This window comes from Pan troglodytes, chromosome 18 (genome assembly GCF_028858775.2).
Source record: "Pan troglodytes isolate AG18354 chromosome 18, NHGRI_mPanTro3-v2.0_pri, whole genome shotgun sequence".
Classification (NCBI taxonomy): Eukaryota; Metazoa; Chordata; class Mammalia; order Primates; family Hominidae; genus Pan; species Pan troglodytes.
In genome coordinates this window covers 82,946,074-82,965,524 of record NC_072416.2, presented here as the reverse complement: position 1 = coordinate 82,965,524, position 19,451 = coordinate 82,946,074, and the positions used below count along the sequence as shown (strand labels likewise).

The window sequence follows — 19,451 nt, the reverse complement described above, 5'->3', positions numbered from 1 at the left end:
AGATGGAGGCTGCGATGAGCCCTGATAGTGCCACTGCACTCCAGCCTGGGTGACAAGGCAAGGCAGTGTCTCCAATAAGAGAGTAAGCATGCCTGCACCTGCAGGGGTGAAGTGCTTCTGACGCACCCCCCTGCCTGGATAGGGTCCCGGGGTAGCCCTGTGTGGCAGATTTCTGAGATGAATCCTAATGACAGGAAGTTGAGGAGTTTCCACCTCCTTTCCAGCACTAAGGAAGGGGTGGGGACTCGGAACTCTCTGAGTCAGTCTGGCTTCCCAAAGCACAGAGGAGGTCAGCTGAAGAGAAGGTTAGAAAGTTCCCATGAGTGACGCAACCCTGCTCCATCTTCAGGAGGAGCCAGCGTTGCGGAGCGGGAGAGATGGCAGCTGTCCACGCAGAAGGACGTCTCTGCCTTCCCAGAATTCCTAATCAAAACAACACACTATAAATGTGCAGACTTTTCAAGGAAACCGTTCTTTACTGACGTTTCCTACCACGCCGTTGCAGTCGTCTGAGACAGCACTAACTCAGCCTTTACGTGAGGTTTCCGTGAAGGGCGTCTGCTGGCGCAGTGGCTGGATCTGTCACCGTGAGGAAGCGCTACCAATATGGGCCCAGGCTGGAATCCTTGCTGTGTGTCCCCGGGAGTCTGTTCCCTCCTCCAGGACTCACCTCCCTCCTCTGTAAATGAGAATAAGAAACACTATCGGCCTCGCAGGGCCGCAGCGAGATGAAGGAGGGGTCGTAGGAAGTGCTTCATAAATGCTAAGTGCTTAATGGTCAGTGTGCAAGCGTTTAATCCATAGGAGCTCTTGTTATTGTTATTATTAATATTAAATATTAATATTTAGAATATAGATTCTTGGCTGTGCGCGCTTCACCCAAGCACTTTGACTCCCTGGATGAGTGGCGCCCTGCTGACTGAGAGCCCCAGTGCCCTCCCAGCATTGTTCGGGCTGGCTGGGGTTCCACTCAGATCAGTGCGTGGTGCCCCAAGCGCAGGAGCCCAGGAGTGACTCTCAGCTCTGCCCACCTAACGCCGCCCTCTTCCTCCCGGCACCGCAGCTTCTCCACGTGTAACATGGCTAGGGGCGGCTCCCGCATTTCCAACGGAGAGCAGCACGGACGCCAGCAAAACACGCGAAATGGAAATGGAAGGTGAGGAGCACGCATGTGCCCCGGAGAGCTGAGGCCTTGGAGGGGACTCCTGTGACACTGTAAAGGAGGAAGTTCCTGCATGGAGGTCGGCTGCCTTCCCGGGTCCCTGTGATGTCAGGATGTGCTGAGCCCTGCAACGCTCTCAGCCACTGGCTCCCACACAGGTTGGTGTTATGAAAATAAAAACTATGGGCCGGGCGCGGTGGCTCACGCCTGTAATCCCAGCACTTTGGGAGGCCGAGGCGGGCGGATCACGAGGTCAGGAGATCGAGACCATCCTGGCTAACACGGTGAAACCCCGTCTCTACTAAAAATATAAAAAATTAGCCGGGCGTGGTGGCGGGCGCCTGTAGTCCCAGCTACTCGGGAGGCTGAGGCAGGAGAATGGCGTGAACCCGGGAGGCGGAGCTTGCAGTGAGCCGAGATCGCGCCACTGCACTCCAGCCTGGGCGACAGAGCGAGACTCCGTCTCAAAAAAAAAAAAAAAAAAAAAAAAGAAAAGAAAATAAAAACTATGGAGGTTTGGCTCCACAGAATGGATAAGCCTGTCCTGTCCTGCTCACCCTGCATCTGCCACTGAATGCAACCGAAACCCTGAAGAGAGTGCGGGAGCTGCCATCGAGGGCCTCTGGAGAGTACACGCAGCAGACAGATTGGGGAAGGCAGCAGAACTCGGGTACCTCCCAGCCTTCGGAGCTCCCAGGCTCTTCCCTCCCAGCCTAAACCTCAACGCAGCAGGAAACCTTCCCAAAGAGCATCTTCAGGCCCAGATGCTTTCCCTGGCAAATTCCACCAAACATCTAAAGAAGAAACAACCAAATCTACACAATGTCTCCCAGATAATAAAATAGAAGAGGATACTTCCCCATTCATCTTATGAGGACAGCATTACCCTGATACCAAAACCACACAAAGACAGTCCAAGAAAAGAAATGCATGCAGACCAATGTCCATCAGGAACATAGACATGAAAATCTTCACCAATCTACTAGCAAGTTGTATTCAGTAATATATATATTTGCTAATATTTTGGTCATAGGTCATACAAGCCCATGACCAAGTGGGGTTTATTTGGGGAAGGCAAGGCTGCTGGAACATTTTTTAAAAATCAATCAAAGTTGCGTGCAGTAGCTCACACCTGTAATCCCAGCATTTTGGGAAGCTGATGTGGGAGGATCACTTGTGGCCAGGAGTGTGAGACCAGCCTGGGCAACACAGCAAGACCCCATCTCTACAAAAAAATTTTAAAAGTGAGCTTGGCATGTACCTGTAGTGCCAGGTACTTGGGGGGCTGAGGCTGGAGGATTCCTTGAGCCCAGGTGCTCGAGGCTGCAGTGAGTGGTGCCACTGCACTCCAGCCTGAGCGACAGAGTGAGGCTCTGTCTCTAAACAAAAGTTTAAAAATAAATTTATAACAATAAAAAAACTATCAATTAATCCATCATATTAGCAGACTAAATAAGAAAAACCACATGATCATACCAACTGACGCAGAAAAAACATCTGACAAAGTTCAACATCCATTCATGATAAAAAAAAAAAACTCTCAGAAAACCAGGGTAGAACAAGAGCAGAAGGCCACTTCCTTAATCTTTTTTTCTTGAGACAGAGTTTCACTCTTGTTGCCCAGGCTGGAGTGCAATGACATGATCTCAGCTCACTGCAACCTCTGCCTCCCAGGTTCAAGCAATTCTCCTGCCTCAGCCTCCTGAGTAGCTGGGATTACAGGCGCCTGCCACCACACCCGGCTAATTTTTTGTAATTTAGCAGACACAGGGTCTTACCATATTGGCCAGGCTGGTCTTGAACTCCTGACCTCAGGTGATCCACCTGCCTTGGCCTCCCAAAGTGCTGGGATTACAGGCCTGAATCACCGTGCCCGGCTTCCATAATCTTATAAAGGGTATCCATAAAAACTCCACAGCTAGCATCGGACTGACTTCATGGGCAAAGAGAATGCTTCCCTTGAGGTCATGAAAAGACAATTTATAAACTCTTACCATTCCCAGTCCACATCTTATCTGGAGGCCCAGCCAATGAACTACAACAAGAAAAAAGAAATCCAAGGCACATGGACCTGAAAGGAAAGAATAAAACTGTCCATATTTGCATATAACATAATTCTCTGTGTAGAAAATCTTAAGGAAATTATTTAAAAAGCTTAGGCTGGGCCGAGTGTGGTGGCTCACACCTGTAATCCCAGCACTTTGGGATGCCAAGGTGGCGGATTACTTGAGCTCAGGAGTTCAAGACCAGCCTGGGCAACATGGTGAGACCCCCATCTCTGCAAAAAAAAAAAAAATTAGCTGAGCATGGTGGTGCATGCCTGTGGTCTCACCTACTCAGGAGGCTGAGGTGGGAGGACTGCTTGAACCCAGAAAGTCGAGGCTGCAGCCAGCTGTGATTGCACCACTGCACTCCAGCCTGGGTGACAGATTGTTAATATGATGGATTACATTGATCGATTTTTTTTTATTTTTATAAATTTATTTTATGTTTTACTTGTTTTTTTAGAGACAGAGTCACACTCTCTTACCCAGGCTGGAGTGCAACGGCACCACTCACTGTGGCCTCAAACTCCGAGGCTCAAGCAAGACGCTGTCCAAATGAACAAACAAAAAAGCTTATTGAAATAATGAGTTTAACAAGATCTCAGGACATAAGGCCAACAGACAAAAAAAAAATCATATTTCTATATATTAGCAATGAAAAATAGATAAATGATAAAAATGTTAAACCCATTTACAACAGCTCTCCAAAAATGAAATACTCAGATATAAATCTGACGAAACTTAAGGATGATCTGTATGCTTTATCAAAATGCTGACAAAAGAAATCAAAGGCCTAAAAACAGAGATATACTGTGTTTATGGATTGGAGGACTCAAATATAACTATGCTGTAAATTATCCCCAAATTGATGTGGAGGTTTAACACAATTCTAGTCAAAATTCCAGCATGACTTTTTGTAGATAGTAAAAATTGATGTGGAAAAGCAAAGGATCTGGAATAGAAAAAAATGATTTTGAAAAAAATAGAATTCAACATCTACTGTCCAGCCAGACCCTCCTCTGGGCTCTGCCAGCCACGGGCTCTGTTCTGTGACTCGGAGCACCCCTGCCTTTTCCCAGTTACCGATGTCTTGCTTTCTCCCACTGGCTGCAAACTCTCTAAGACAAGAGCTGTCAAAATGCTCACCTCCTTTCATTTTTGATCTCCCTGCAAGTACAGGCAATGCCTGGCACAGAGTTGGGGCTCAATAAGTGTTTGATGAATGAATACATAAATACACTTGCGATTGGTCCGAGATCTGATTCTGGTAATGGTTGACAGTGGACTCGGGGCAAGTATTTCCGGGGGTGAAAAAAAGCTTGTTTGTGTGGTAAAGACCTTGGCCAGACAAGATCCTTGGTGATCCTGAGATCCTTGCTTCACTCTCAGTACTCCAGACAGATGTCTCTTTAGCCTTCCAGTAATCGTGATAGAGTGACAAGGCTTCTGTCGATGTAGTGATTAACTATCAATTAGGATTCAGGCTGGAGGCGTGGAGGGTTTGGAAAAATGTTTTCAGATTATTTTCCAAGTGTTTGATGAAACCCCAAGATATTTTTCCCAGATATATTTTCCCCCGAAGCTGGAAACCCGTGAGTATTTAAAGGAGAATTTAATCCTAGGGGTTACAGTTTGCTTTTGCTGCGCTCATCTGAATGGAATGGTGTGCAATGCCCAAGAGGTCTGTGGCCCTGTATTTTACACACAGAATTAGACGCTTGCATTTCAAATGCATGCATTTGAATCTCGCATTAATCCGCAAACCAGTACTTGAGTTTCAAGAGGGTATATAAACTTGGCAAATGTGCCTCTCAATTACTGGAATCAAGATAAGCCTGCTGGGTTGTAACAAGGCCCAGGCGCAGGCCTCAGAGAACCCAGGACCTTTGGTCGTCAGAGAAGTGGAGGATGGGAGAGAGACATGATGCTGGCGTCTCTGGGCTTGCATGGAGACACGGAAGGAGAAAAGAGTTTCCCGTTTGAAACGTAAAAACTGTCCATTGCAGAAAACTGGGAATACACAGACAAACAGATGGAGGGCAAACAATCCCACAAAGACAACCCTTGGAGGCCAAGCTCACACTTGTAATCCCAGCACTTTGGGAGGCCGAAGCAGGCAGATCACTTGAGGTCACGAGTTTGAGACCAGTCTGGCCAACATGGTGAAACCCTGTCTCTGCTAAAATTACAAAAATTAGCCGGGCGTGGTGGCGGACACCTGCAATCCCAGCTGCTCGGGAGGCTGAGGCAGCAGAATCATTTGAACCTGAGAGGCGGAGGTTGCAGTGAGCCGATATCGGGCCATTGCACTCCAGCCTGGGAGAGTGAGACTCTGTCTCAAACAAAATAAATAAATAATAAAATAAATAAATAAATAAAACAAAGACAACTTTTGGTGATATTTTAGACCACGACATTTCCTTCCAGTCTTTTTTTCCCCCTGCATTTTGGGAATTGCCGTTCAGGGCAGCTGAAATGAGAGGTGGGGCTTCGTGATTAATCTGCCATGTGTCCTCATGTTAAAGCCTGAGGGGCGCCCAGAGACTTGGTTAATTGTGAAGACTTAGCGTCAGCTGTCAGCCAGGCACCTGATGACTCAGTGAGTAGACGGAAAGGAAAGGGCTTTATCTAGTTCAGAACTGCAAGTACCTGCTGTTTTGACAATAATTTATTAGTGAAGATAACATTATCAAAGTGCGCATGCTCTGGATATATGTCTGTGAGCTTAAATCCCCTCTAGTCCATTTCAACACAAAGCAACTTGAAGCACATCAGAAAGTTTGCATTAATCCTGCAGCATTTAAAACTGTGACAGAAGCTCCCTGACTCTCAGGTGGCCTGTGGGAGTGGAATTGGGAGCACTGTGCAATGGTGGCCACTCCTGCTAACAGGCGCCTGCCTGGGACCCTGCAGTCCTACTCAGGAGGATGCACCCAAGAGAAAGGACATGAGCCCTCCACAAGGCACACTGAGAACGCTCTTAACAGCCCCAACTGCAACAAGAGATGCCATCCGCAGTGGAATAGACAAGCACATCGTGGCACATGCATAAAATGCAACATTACTCCACAGTGAGAAAGCAAAACTAACTCCTGGCACCCGCCACCGCTGGAGGGATTTCAGAGAAGCAGCGTGGAGAGAAGAACACGGAGGGCAGGACACATGGCACTGTGCGATGCCATGGAGAGGAAGCGCAGAAGTCACAGTGACCCACACCGTGGTTCTCAGCCAGGGTGACTGCGTCCCCAGGGTGTATTTAGCAATGTCTGGAGACATGTTTGGTTGTCACGATGGACGGGGTGGGTGCATCTAGTATCTAGTAGGTCAGGGCCAGGGACACAGGAAACATCCTACAGTGCCCACCACAGCCACCACCCCCTAGAATTATTGGCCCCAAATGGCAATCAATAGTGCCGAGGTTGAGAAGCTGATGTACGACAACAGGCATCAGGTTAGAGTCAGGGATGGGGAGAGCGGGAGGGAGTGAGCTTGGGGCCTCTGGGGTGTGGAAATGCTCTATACACTTACACACGTCTAAATGTGTAAAAAGCCACTGAGGTGTACACGTGCGATTTGTGCACTTTGCCATACACACACACACACACACACACACGCACACACACTCTCTCTCTATCACACCCCAGATCCACAGCATTCCCCAGCAAAGCCATGGCTCACGGTTTTGTGTTCCATCACCTCCCGCGCCCCTCTCATTTAAATAGGACAGAACATCTGAGTCAATGCATCCCTTTTACTAAGTGAAATGAAAGGGTTTGGCTCGCGGGGATTCCAAGGCAAATCTGAACCATATGAACATGCAGACTCATGGTAGACGCTTGGCTCTTGCACAGCTTCCTCCAGCCGCCGCCGTCGCGGTGAGCGAGCACACGCAGGCAGCAGCAATGACGGGCGCCTGAGGCTTTATGGGCCCTGGCATCACTGCTGTCCAGAGCTCATCATTTCCGTGAAAAAGGTGCCGGGCCCAGCCCGTCCCTGTTGCTCCATCAGCCGCAAACCTGCCTCAGGATGTCAACAACTGGGCAGCGTCCAGAGACCCAGGGGCTCATCTGCTCAGTGGGCCAGTGGGTCAGTCTCGCGGAGCTGACCGTGGTTTGTGCTTGTGTTCCATGCACGACCTGACTCAATCTAGTCCAGGGCAAAACTGGGCTGGAGTAACGCCCTGGCCAGACGCCACAGAAGATGTTTTGCTGTGGCTGCCACTCCTTGGAGAAAAAGCAAATTTGGAAGCTTTGACCCAAGAGGTGGAATGGCTGCTTATTTATTCTCATTTTCTCTCTTTTTTTTTTTTTTGAGATGGAGTCTCACTCTGTCCCCCAGGCTGGAGTGCAGTGGCGCAATCTCAGCTCACTGCAACCTCAGCCTCCCAGGTTCAAGAGATTTTCCTGCCTCAGCCACCAGAGTAGCTGGGATTACAGGCGCGTGCCATCACTCCTGGCTAATTTTTGTATTTTTTGTAGAGACGGTGGTTTCACCATGTTGGCCAGGCTGGTCTTGAACTCCTGACCTCAGATGATCCACCCGCCTCGGCCTCCCAAGGTGCTGGGATTACAGGCGTAATGAGGCTCGGCCTTATTTTCTTTCAGTGAATTTTATTTTCTCTTTGGCTCATATTAATATACTGTCACCATGAGAATTAACGAGACCAGAATGCTGAAACATATTTGGCTTCAGGAGGAAAAGACTCCGAAGTCAAAGTCAAGATGGTTTGCTGTGTAACCTTCAGGCACTGAAGACCTGAGCCATACAGCTTGTGAACGTCAGACGGGCTTTCAAGCCGCATAGAAGACATCTTCACGTTTCCAAAATGAATTTCTAAAATGCAAACCATATCTCAACACCGAAACCTTCAGAATTCCAGGGCAAACTCTGCTTTAAATGTAAATTGCAGAAAAGAAATAGAGACCCACTCCCAGCAGAGATGACAGGGCTAGGGTTGAGGACGCTGATTTCAGGGGCTGGTAATGACCAAGAGCAGCCTAGCATTGTGGCCTGGCCATCGCCACAGGGCTGTCTCCCAGGAAAGATGAGGCCAAAACAAAGCCACCCCCACGCCCTCCACCTCCCTGCTCATTGCTTCTCACTCTCCCCTCTCTTCTCAGTTGCTTCTCCCCTCTACATTTTCCTTTTATTACTGTTTTTAACTTTTTTTTTTTTTTTTTTTTTTTTAGTAGAGACAAAGTCTCATTATTTCACCCAGGCTGGTGTCAAACTCCTGGACTCAAATGATCCTCCTGCCTTGGGCTCCCAGAGTGTTGGGATTACAGGCGTGAGCCGCCTGCCTAGCTCACATTTTCCTTCTCCTGGCCTTCTCTTCCATTTCCTTTACCTGCTTAGCCTCACCCTTTCCATCCCCTAGCTGGCCTCAATACAGAGTCAAAGCGTACTTTCAGTTATTTGCTGTATTTACCAAATGAAGTGTGTGTTTTCTTCTCAGTTATAAATGTGGGTGGGTTGAAGCTTTATCGTTCTATTCCTTTGCAAACAAATCTTAGGTTGCTCCAAATCTGAGGTTGGATGCCGGCTTTGAATGGTTCTTCTTGTGCACTAGTGACTGTGAGTATTTTTAAAAGTCCCATTGTAGATGGTAAGGAGGGGACTTCCAGGAAAGCAGAGGGAATGCACATGCAGCCAGCTCTGGAGGACGTGTCTAAGTAAAAGGAAGACAGCAGAGGGAAAGGCTTCCTAGCTCCTCTGGGATAACTGGCTCTGGAACAGTCTTCACCTGGTTGCCCAATATACCCTCGTGCTGTTTTTCGGTGGGAACTTAGGAGTGAACGTCTGTCTACCCTGGTGGTCCCTGACCAGACAGGACACACTCTCTCAGTGCTGAACTAGCACTGTCTGGCTTGATCAGAGTACCCAGAACAGCCAGGAGGGCTGGGATTCTAACGAGGGATGGGGCAGGCAGGGGCACAGGTCCAGGTAGGCACGTGACCAAGGTCCCGAAGGCTGGCTGCCCAGAATCGAGGCCCCAGCCCCAGGCCCTCCTGGGTGCTCCCTAAGGGCCTGCTCTGCCAGGGCTCCCTGGTGTGCTTCCTGCCCAGGAGGGCACAACCAGCGGGCAGCTATGGTCATCACTCACGTGCACCTGTGGGCCCACTGCTGAGGGTCCCTGTTCAGACCTCACTGGGCGTGGTGTCGCATCTGCCAGAGTGGACGCTGTGATGTCAGGCAGGTGATACATTCACTGGGCACGGACTGCAGCCCCTCCTCCCCCAGGCATGGCAGGGGCCCTCTGAGGAGTGCCAGGGCCACTGTGACTGAGCATCAGCTGTGCTAATGGATCACACCTGCTACCTTGCTTACTCCTGCCCCTGGGCCTAGGTGACAGGGCCTAGGTGACAGTGCCACTCCCAGCCACTACCCAGAGGAGGCACCGGGCCACCTGTCCAAGGTCATATGGCTGGTTCACAGCAGGTGAGGATGGAATGCAGGCACCCGACTATTTAATCATTGTGCTACTTTGCTCTTTTTTTTTTTTTTTTTTTTTTTTTTTTTTTGCTTTAATGCTGCAAGCACTGAGGCGTCATGCACATCTTTTTCCTTCTGTTCCTCTGCAATATCCACTGGGCTCTGTCTGCCATTCCAGTTTACTCCTAAGCACCAGTGATGACCTCGTCAAGCAGGGTGGGCTGCAGGGAGCGGACACCGGGTATGAAAGGGTGTGAACACCTGCCTGCAGCACAGAGGAGGGGCCCCAAGCATAGGTGCTGGGCAGGTGCCAAGTCCCCAACTGCACAATGTAGACAGAAACTATGCATGGGCTTGGCAGAGGACCAAATGCCTGGCAAAAGCTCAGCAGCAGCCCTGGCCCGCAGAAAGCCCTGTGTGTTTGCTGTTAATCTCTCTCAAATGAAAGGTGCCAAACCTTTAGCCAGAGGAGGAAGTGTCCTGGAGAGGGGATGGAGGCAGGAAAGCTGGAGGGAGGTGCTGGTGGGGGAGGCCCACAGGAACACCCTAAGGTAGCCACCGAGGGTGCTGCTGTGGGCTGCTGGTCCCCTGTAGCTCAACATCTGATATCCATGGATACACTCCAGGTCTCAGACCCTAGCCTTGGAAGCAGGCCCGGCTGCACCCTTCTTTCGGTCACAGCAGAGGACCCCACTGAAGATTGCACTCCGGCGCTGTGAGGTGTGGCCTCCCAGTGTGGCAGGGAGCGTTTGTAGCCACAGGAAACAGGGACATCTTCCTAGAGAGTGAACTTTACTCATTGCAAAGCTAATATACTTTTTGAAAAATATGACAATTAATTTTTTTTTTGAGACCAAGTGTCACTCGGTCGCCCAGGCTGGAGTGCAGTGGCGCAATCTCAGATCACTGCAACCTCTGCCTCCCGGGTTCAAGTGATTTTCCTGCCTCAGTCTCCCAAGTAGCTGGGACTACAGGTGCGTGCCACCATGCCTGGCTAATTTTTGTATTTTTAGTAGAGATGGGGTTTCACCATGTTGGCCAGGCTGGTCTCCAACTCCTGAGTTCAGGCAGTCAGCCTGCCTCAGCCACCCAAAGTGTGGGGATCACAGGCATGAGCCACCACACAGCCAAAAATATGACACATTTTATGTCACTGTATTAGCCCTAAGGGGGCACCGCTCACCTGCCAGGATGCCAAGGGTGCATATTTCAATGGAAAATTGAGGCACTGACTTCTCTCTGCAGAGCCCAGGAGTAAACTGTGTGTGATAAAATAAGACAAGAATGTCAGGGTCTCTTGCCAGCCCCACGGGTATCAGAAGCTCTACTTTAAGCAGCAATAAATAAGTGGTTACCTGTGCAGAGAGGGACAGACAGGTCAGCTGCGCTGAGTCCCAGACCTGTGCCTTCTGATGGAAACAGGAAGAATGAGGCAGAGACGGGGTCGTCAGATCTGGAAGTCAATCAGCACCTTACAGGGAGGCTTTCAGTCTTTCAAAGCAGAGGAAGAATTTTTTTGTTAAATCAAATGGAGAATACCATCATACTCAGAAAATAGGCAAAAATAATTGCTTTCTTTGAAGGACACGTGGGAAGTCCAAGGTCAGGTCTATCAGACCCAACCCAAGAAAGCCAAGGCTATACCTCGAAAACCAGGGCATGTGGCCTGATCCCATGAACCAAAACACACTCCAGAGGGGTTGTTAAAAAAACAAAACCAAATAATAGGGGAAAAAGAAAGAAAAAAGACACAGAGTTAGATTTTGTCTAGTTCTCAAATGTGCCAACAACACAGGCACCCCTCAGAAAGTTCCTATCAGGGGACTGTTCAAATACACAAACACAACTGAGCAGTGTATTGGCTTGAAACAGGCAGCATAAATGAAGCTACTCTAATGTTTTCGTTATTAGAAAATCAAACAATAAACACTTTCCCCCAAAACAGAGCAAGAACTTAAACGGGAGTCTATGAGAAAATGAAAGTGATAAAAGTTTTTATAGGCCGTCCGCGGTGGCTCACACCTGTGATCCCAGCACTTTGGGAATTCGAGGTGGGTGGATCCCTTGAGGCCAGGTGTTCAAGACCATCCTGGCCAACATGGTGAAACCCTATCTCTACTAACAATACAAAAATTAGCTAGGTGTGGTGGCGTGCACCTCTAATCCCAGCTACTAGGGAGGCTGAGGAGGGAGAATCGCTTGAACCCGGTAGGCGGAGGCTGCAGTGAGCCAAGACCACACCACCGCACTCCAGCCTGGGCTACAGAGTGGAACTCTGTCAAAAAAAAAAAAAAAAAAAAAAAAAAAATATATATATATATATATATATATATATATATAAAATATCTTAAGCATATCACTGTGTGAAATCCTAGAGTCAAAATAAAATAGTTTGCAAATCCCACAGCAGCAAGCACTGTGTAAATTCCCTTTACTGAAAATACAGCACAGAACAGTGATTTCCAGGTTTGCCTACTTGCCAGTTGTTTCCAAGGAAGGGCCACTCGACAAAATACTACTGTGTTCAGCAAATCAGTGCCTAGCAAATGACCCCGTATCCTGACCACAGAACAACAGGAGACACGACTAAGTCTGTGAAACAAAATGCATGTACGACCAAGAAGCAAACGTACAATTTAAGTCCCACTGGAAAAAATGTACACTTGCTCATTAAAATGATGTAACATGTCTTATTGAGGTGGGGGATGAGGAAAGGGAGGGAAACAATCAGAAAAGAGAATGAAGCATTTGGTCACTAGTTCATAAAGGAACATCACCATGAGGTAAAGTCAGCAGATGCCATCGGGTGCATTTCATTTTCGAGCAAGTTAATTTTTCCCCAAAAGGTGTAAATAAGATGGGAACGGCCAGTCTAAAAGATGAATAACACTAAAACAAACAAACAAACAAAAACAACAAAAAAACCCAATTCCTAGGAAGCCAGAGAAAATGTCTGAAGAAGGCAGAACAGTGTCTGCTCGGTGATTTTTGCTATGACTGATTTTAAAGGAAAAACATGCTGGGCGTGTTGGCTCATGCCTGTAATCCCAGCACTTTGGGAGGCCGAGGTGCATGGATCACGAGGTCAGGAGTTCAAGACCAGTCTGGCCAACATGGCGAAACCCCGTCTCTACCAAAAATACAAAAATTATCTGGGTGTGGTAGCAGGTGCCTGTAATCCCAGCTACTCGAGAGGCTGAGGTAGGAGAATCACTTGAACCCAGGACGTGAAGGTTGCAGTGAGTTGAGATTATGCCATTGTACTCCAGCCTGGACAACAAGAGCAAGACTCTGTCTCAGAGAAAACAAACAAACAAACAAAAAACAATACAATAAAGGAAACACAAAACACTTCGTGTAGAGTTGGCTATTACCACTTGGCCTTGCTAGACACGGATTTTAAAAACACTAACATTTTGGTCTAATCTCTTTTAAGTCCACTGACCCTCAGGAAATTGGTATAGAGATACTGTCTTCACTAGGCTCAGTCAAGATATTTTTCCTTCTTGAGCCAGAGAAGTACCAGAAAAACGGTGAGTCTTCTGTCTCTTGCTGTTTTTAGTTCTTTTGATGCACTCAGCACTTCCCAAGAGAAATGAAGCCAAGAGACTGCTGTGTCCACACTGCCACAACTTGCTCATTCTCATTGACTCATGAACGTGAGTTGGCTGTACAATACTAGCTCACTGGTTTATTGGGTTATTTCCCATAGTTCAAAAGCCACTGACTTGGACTATGCTTGTCACTTTGTAACCAGTTGGCCTGGTCAAGTATAAGCAGTCTATGACAACAATAATCAGAAACGTCACCAAATAAAAGACATTCTAAGATGATGCCTTTGCTGACTGCAAAGTTCCTGCTCACGTTGCCCACACATTAGACTAGGATGGTATGACCAATGACATCAAGCAATGAAAGCAGGGGCTGGGCACGGTGGCTCACGCCTGTAATCCCAGCATGTTGGGAGGCCGAGGCAGGTGGATCACCTGAGGTCAGGAGTTCAAGACAAGCTTGACCAACATGGTGAAACCCCATCTCTACTAAAAATACAAAATTAGCCGGGTGTGGTGGCACATGCAAAACAATCGCTTGAACCTGGGTGGTGGAGGTTGCGGTGACCTGAGACGCACCGCTGCACTCCAGCCTGGGCAACGAGGGCAAAACTCCATCTCAAAAAAAAAAAAAAAAAAAAAAAAAGAGAGAGAGAGAGAAATGAAAGCAGAATGCCACTGTGAGCCACTTGGATGGCTGAACCATAGTTACACCAGTGGAGGCCAGAATGACCTCCATTCTTCATCCTGCCTCAAACACACAGTGGCTTGCACTTCCTTGGCTAGTGGACAAATAACATACCAACCAGGTAAACTTCATGACATCTTCCCTGTAAGAGAACTTCCAAGTCTTGTTGTCAACAACTGACAAATGCGAGGAAAATCTCCCTATAACATACTAAAAATGTAACCATTCACTGATTTAAATGCCACCTACAAAGGCATGTTAAATGATAATGAAGGAAAATCACTAAGTCTGTAGCCTCAGCACCAAGGTTAATGAGCAAAGTTCCCGAAGTAAATAACCTAAAGTTAGGAAACCGTACTATGAAACTTACAAAAACATTAAATGTTGCAACATAAAATGGAAACGTTGTACGTTAGGGTTCTCTAGAGGGACAGAACCTATAGGTAGATGCATATGTAAAGGGGAGTTTATTAAGGAGCATTGACTTACAAGAAGGGGTCCCACAGCAGGCCGTCTGCAGGCTGAGGAGCAAGGAAGCTAATCCAAGTCCCAAAACTGAAGAACTTGGAGTCCGACGTTCAAGGGCAGGAAGCATCCAGCACAGGAGAAAGACGGAGGCCACAAGACTAGTCTAGTCTTTCCACATTCTCCTGCCTGCTTTCATTCCGGCCACGCTGGCAGCTGATTAGATGGTGCCCACCCAGATTGAGGGTGGGTCTGCCTTTCCCAGCCCACTGACACAAATGTTAATCTCCTTTGGCAACACCCTCACAGACACACCCAGAAACAGTACTTTGCATCCTTCAATCCAATCAAGTTGACACTCCGTATTAACCATCGCAAGTTGAGTGCAAAATCTCAAGAATAGCTAACAGGGACAGACCCAAAATTCACTGGGACCCTAGAAAATGTCTGGATTTGCTAGAATCACCTAATTCTGTATCCCTGGGCCAATTATTCACTTGAGGGACCATATTCTGCCCTGCTCTGGGCTTCCCTGTCTGTGGCTGGGTGTGTGCTGATCCTGCCTGAGCAAAACAAAACTTGGGCAGCCGCACGTTCATCACGAATACAGCCTCAGGAGTCAGGCGGCATGAGGTTATGGGCTCCGTTTGTGTTCCCGCCAGTATTCATCTTTGAAGCCTGAACCCCCGGTGGAATACTAGGAAGTGGGGCCTTTTAGGTGTAGATGAAATCACAAAGGTGGAGGCCCACAGTGGGATGAGTGTCCTTGTAAGAGAAACAGACCAGGGCTCACTCTGCCCTGTGAAGACACAGTGAGAAAGTGGCTGTCTCCAGGCCAAGAAGCAGGCCTTCCCCAGACAGGTCTGCTGGCATCTGCTCTTGGACTTCTAGCCTCTAGAACTGTGAGAAATAAATGTTTGTTTTCTAAGCCACTCAGACTATGGTATTTTTGTTCTAACAGCCCAAAACAACACAGGGGTTTTGCAGGCTGTCTCGTTAGCACTAGCTTGCATCTTTCTATCAGCATAGATGGGTTAACAGAGAAGCCCTTTGCTGCCTACCAGGGAGTTGATTTTAAAAGGCCAGGTACACCAGACAGGGCAGCTCCCCTCAGAGCAGACGTTATTGCCAGCTGTCACCGGCAGACCAAGATACGGCAACGTCCCATTGGAGAGAATCTCTAGCCACTCTTCAAAGGGACTGGGGAACTTTCAAAGGCAATTTTAGAGCGCAATCATTTCCAACATATTTTGAGGTTGACAAAATATGTATCTTAGCAAATGAAAGATGATGGAGAAACCACTGAACGGTATCTGAGAGAAACCTTCTATCTGAATATACAGGACAGGTTTTAAGATTCAGAAGCAGGTTGGTGGGCCTAGTAACCGCATGCTTTGTCTGGCCTCTCGTTCCAGCTTCAGTGAAAAGGTTTTCCTAGATCGGAGGGCCCCTTTCCAGAGAGGACACTCAATCTCATACACATGGGACACGGCAGTGACAAAGTCACTTTATACTGCGTAGGGTGAATGATCAACACCAGTCGTAGAGGCTGGGGGCAGCGTGAGGATGAATAAGCCACCAAGGACAGAGGGCCAGAGCTGGGTCAAGCATCACAACGTACACATTCAGCCAAGTGCTTCAGGATGGCGTTTTATCTTTTCGCTGACTTATTGCTGCTGGTGTGGGTGGTTGCCCCAAAGTTAATCTGGCTTCCATAGGAACTGTACATTATTTTAATGAGAAGCTAATTATAATATTGTGTCCAGAGTTGGTTCCTTCCGGTGGGTTCACGGTTTCGCTGACTTCAAGAATGGAGCCGTGGACCTTCACAGTGAGTGTTACAGCTCTTAAAAAAGGCACAGACCCAAAGAGTGAGCAGCAGCAAGATTTATTGTGAAGAGCAAAAGAACAAAGCTTCCAGTGTGGAAGGGGACCCGAACAGGTTGCCACTGCTGGCTGGGACGGCCAGCTTTTATTCCCTTATTTGTCCCCTCCCATGTTCTGTTTTTGTCCTATCAGAGTGCTCTTTTTTCAGTCCTCCCTGTGATTGGCCACTTTTAGACTCCTGCTGATTGGTGCGTTTTAAGAACCGATTGGTGCATTTTACAAACCTCTTGCTAGCTAGAGCGCTAATTGGTACGTTTTTACAGAGCGCTGATTGGTGCATTTTACAAACCTCTTGCTAGCTACAGGGTGCTGATTGGTGCGTTTTACAATCTTAGCTACAAAGTGCTGATTGGTGCATTTTACAATCCTCTTAGAAGACAGAAAAGTTCTCCAAGTCCCCACTTGACCCAGGAAGTCCAGCTGGCTTCACCTCTCAATATGAGTTATAATTCAGCCAAGCAAATCAGAATAGAATTACAAAGGGTAAGTAGGTTAGACGGACAACACTTGTACAGTAAATTCAGGAAGCTCTGAACCCCAGATGGCACCAGGCTACAATCAGAAATACCAGATGGTAAGAGCAAGAACTTGAGAGAAAGGCTCAGACCACGTTAAAACCCCTTCTCTGTAGATCTCAGGACACCACAATCAATCATCCACACAGGGCCAGAAGCCGGGGCACAGACACCCTTGCACATGACATCCCTCTCTCCATGTCTTCCGTCTCAGAAGGCTTCCTTCCCACTACTGAGGGTGGCGTCTAGAGGCACCGCTCAGCCGCCCCAGCGGCACTCAATTGAAGAGCATTTAGCCTTGACCTACAGCAGCTATTTTGGTGATACTGAAAATGCTGGGCTATAGAAACAAGGGGTGAGGTGGGGAAGGGGAGAAAACCTCCTCCTTTCTGCCAATCGAAGAGTCAAAAATTTCGTTTACCCAAATCACTAATCCATTTGAAAATACGAAACAAGCATAACCTGAGTGGTGGTTCAGCTTCCACAAACACGTCGAGCTGATCGAAGGGCAGATTTTAATTCTGGAGGCAAACTCATGCCCCCATGAATTTCAGTTACCCGAAGAGGCATTCGCATTCAAAGAAACACACACACACCTTTAAACCAACTTTGTGATTTTTATTGATGGGCGACAACTTTATACTCCTAGATATCACTAAACTGTGTACAATTAGGGACGCAGCATTAGAGAAGAGCAGACAGCAGAATTAAACAGAGCAGACTGAAGGAGAGATCTTCATTATTTGCCCATTTTTCATTATGTGTACACAGAAGCATGAATGCAATTTGAAATCTTTTAATGGCAATAAAGTTACAATCACCCATCTATGTAGACTAACATTTTAACTCCAAATATTTGATCTGCAATGTGTACGTAAGCAGTTTCTCTCAGTACAATTATTAAAATTTTTCCTGTTAGGAACCAGCAACTTATTTTTTATGTTTATTTTTCTTTTGAAGTAAGAACTAGTTCTTCTTTGATAACTGGCTCATTTTTATCATTTATCAAAAACTAAAGGGTAAGGAAGAAAAGTGTGATGGATTAAAAAATTTCTTTTTTAAGGAAAGATAAAATTCATTTTCACAAATTTACAAGTGTTGTTGCTGGTGCAGGACTTATTCTACTAAGCAATGAGACTGGGGATCAAATCCACTTTCTTATCTCAGGAATCAGCATTATTTCAGAAATATGGGTTTTTGTGTATTTTCTAAAATCAAGCAACAGTCTGTTTCAACCAAATGATTTTGATTTGGAAGTTAGAGTCAACAGAAGCTATGTTGTGCACGAACCCCAAGGCATCTCCTTTTCATTCTAGCCCATTTTTGCAAAGGGAGAAAGTTTCTCTCTAAAGAGCCACTAAAGAGAGGCGGGAAGTGAGTGTGAGGTGGTGTCCTACGAAGCGGGCACTGGGCGCACACACAGCGCACACAGGGTTTACAGCAGGTCCACTCGGCGGTAATACAGGAGGTAGGCTGTGCGTTCAGCAGTTGGTTTCACCACCTGGTACTGGTTGATCACCTTGACTGTCTGGTCATCGATGCGCAGCCAGCCATTCAGACCGATCTGGAAGACGTCTGTAGTGTAATGGCCGCCCGTCGCACTGTTGCCGTGATGGTAGACCACTGGAAGAGAGCCCGGCAGGCAGCAGAGTGAGAACAGCACTGCACACGAATCATTACAGGTCTCTGCCGACTTCCCTCCAGGGATGCATCTTATGTGTAAAACCCCTCTCCAAAGCAGGTGGGACAGAGAGATGTCATCACACAAACCAATGCTATTTCAACTCAAACACGCAAGCAATCCATAATAAAAACTTTTCTATAACTGCAAGGTAAGGGTAAGTCAGATAGGTACATGTGTGCATGTATGCATATTAACCACATATTTAAAATGTCCCACGCCTCACAAAGACACTCCTACACAGCCATCAGCTGTACAGGCCTACAGACCTGGCTCATGCCCTTGGATGTGGCTGACTCTACTTCTAGACTGTCCTGAAGAGATTATCTGAATCTTGGACAGAGATTATGATGTCATTTATAACAGTGAAAAAATGGAAAACCTTAATGGCCACTAGAAGAAATGACTGATGAGTAAATTATATTAAAATAACACGATTTATTTTTTCGTGGAATAGATTAAGAATGGTGATGCGGGAATATGCTTATGGTATATTAAATGAGAAAACAAGGTCCTTAGGCCTTCTGTGGCCCATCTATCCTAAAGACACGGGACACAATCTCCCGGTGCCGGCCCACATGGCAGGAGGGACACCGGGACTGCTAACCACGGTCGCTTGAGCGTGGCGCTGTGGTGGCGCACTGCGGAGATGGTGCTGGTAGTTACGCATTTGCCTTTAAAAAAAATTACCCATGTTTCTATGTTTTAACAGAACAAAACACACACACACACACACACACACACAGTTATTTACTTAAAAAAAAAATCCTATAACCAAGAAGCCTTAGTCAAAGGCCTAAAAAAAAAAATCTGTAGAAGATGTCATGAAAACATTAAGACAGCCAGAGAACACATCCTCCACTTCTATGGAGCAGAGGGGCACAGGCCTGCCTGGCCAGCACCAGACACCAGCCTCGGGAAGGCGGCTGTCCGGCAGCATTCCGGGGGGAACGACAGGGCAGCCTGCTAAGCTGTGTCCACCAGCAGTGGCACAAAAGAAAAGGAACCAGGAGAGGTGCAAGACT

General features: G+C 47.4%; 1 protein-coding gene and 1 long non-coding RNA gene across 3 annotated transcripts in view; both read right to left on the bottom strand.

Moving 5' to 3' along the window:
* Positions 1 to 460: 460 nt before the first annotated feature.
* On the bottom strand, positions 461 to 11,130 carry LOC134808830 (uncharacterized). Its single transcript, XR_010152658.1, has 4 exons — positions 10,995 to 11,130; positions 10,823 to 10,898; positions 3,157 to 3,233; positions 461 to 679 (listed from the first exon to the last, which is right to left on the bottom strand). It is a non-coding gene; the product is annotated as an uncharacterized LOC134808830 (long non-coding RNA).
* A 6,212-nt stretch (positions 11,131 to 17,342) lies between these two features.
* The window catches only part of USP10 (ubiquitin specific peptidase 10), an 83,521-nt gene continuing 81,412 nt past the window's right edge, over positions 17,343 to 19,451 (bottom strand). For both annotated transcript variants that reach the window (XM_016930295.4, XM_009431337.5), the window contains one exon: positions 17,343 to 18,368. In XM_016930295.4, the coding sequence (XP_016785784.2) occupies positions 18,181 to 18,368 (188 nt within the window). In that variant the 3' untranslated portion in view covers positions 17,343 to 18,180. The remainder of the gene's footprint in view (positions 18,369 to 19,451) is intronic.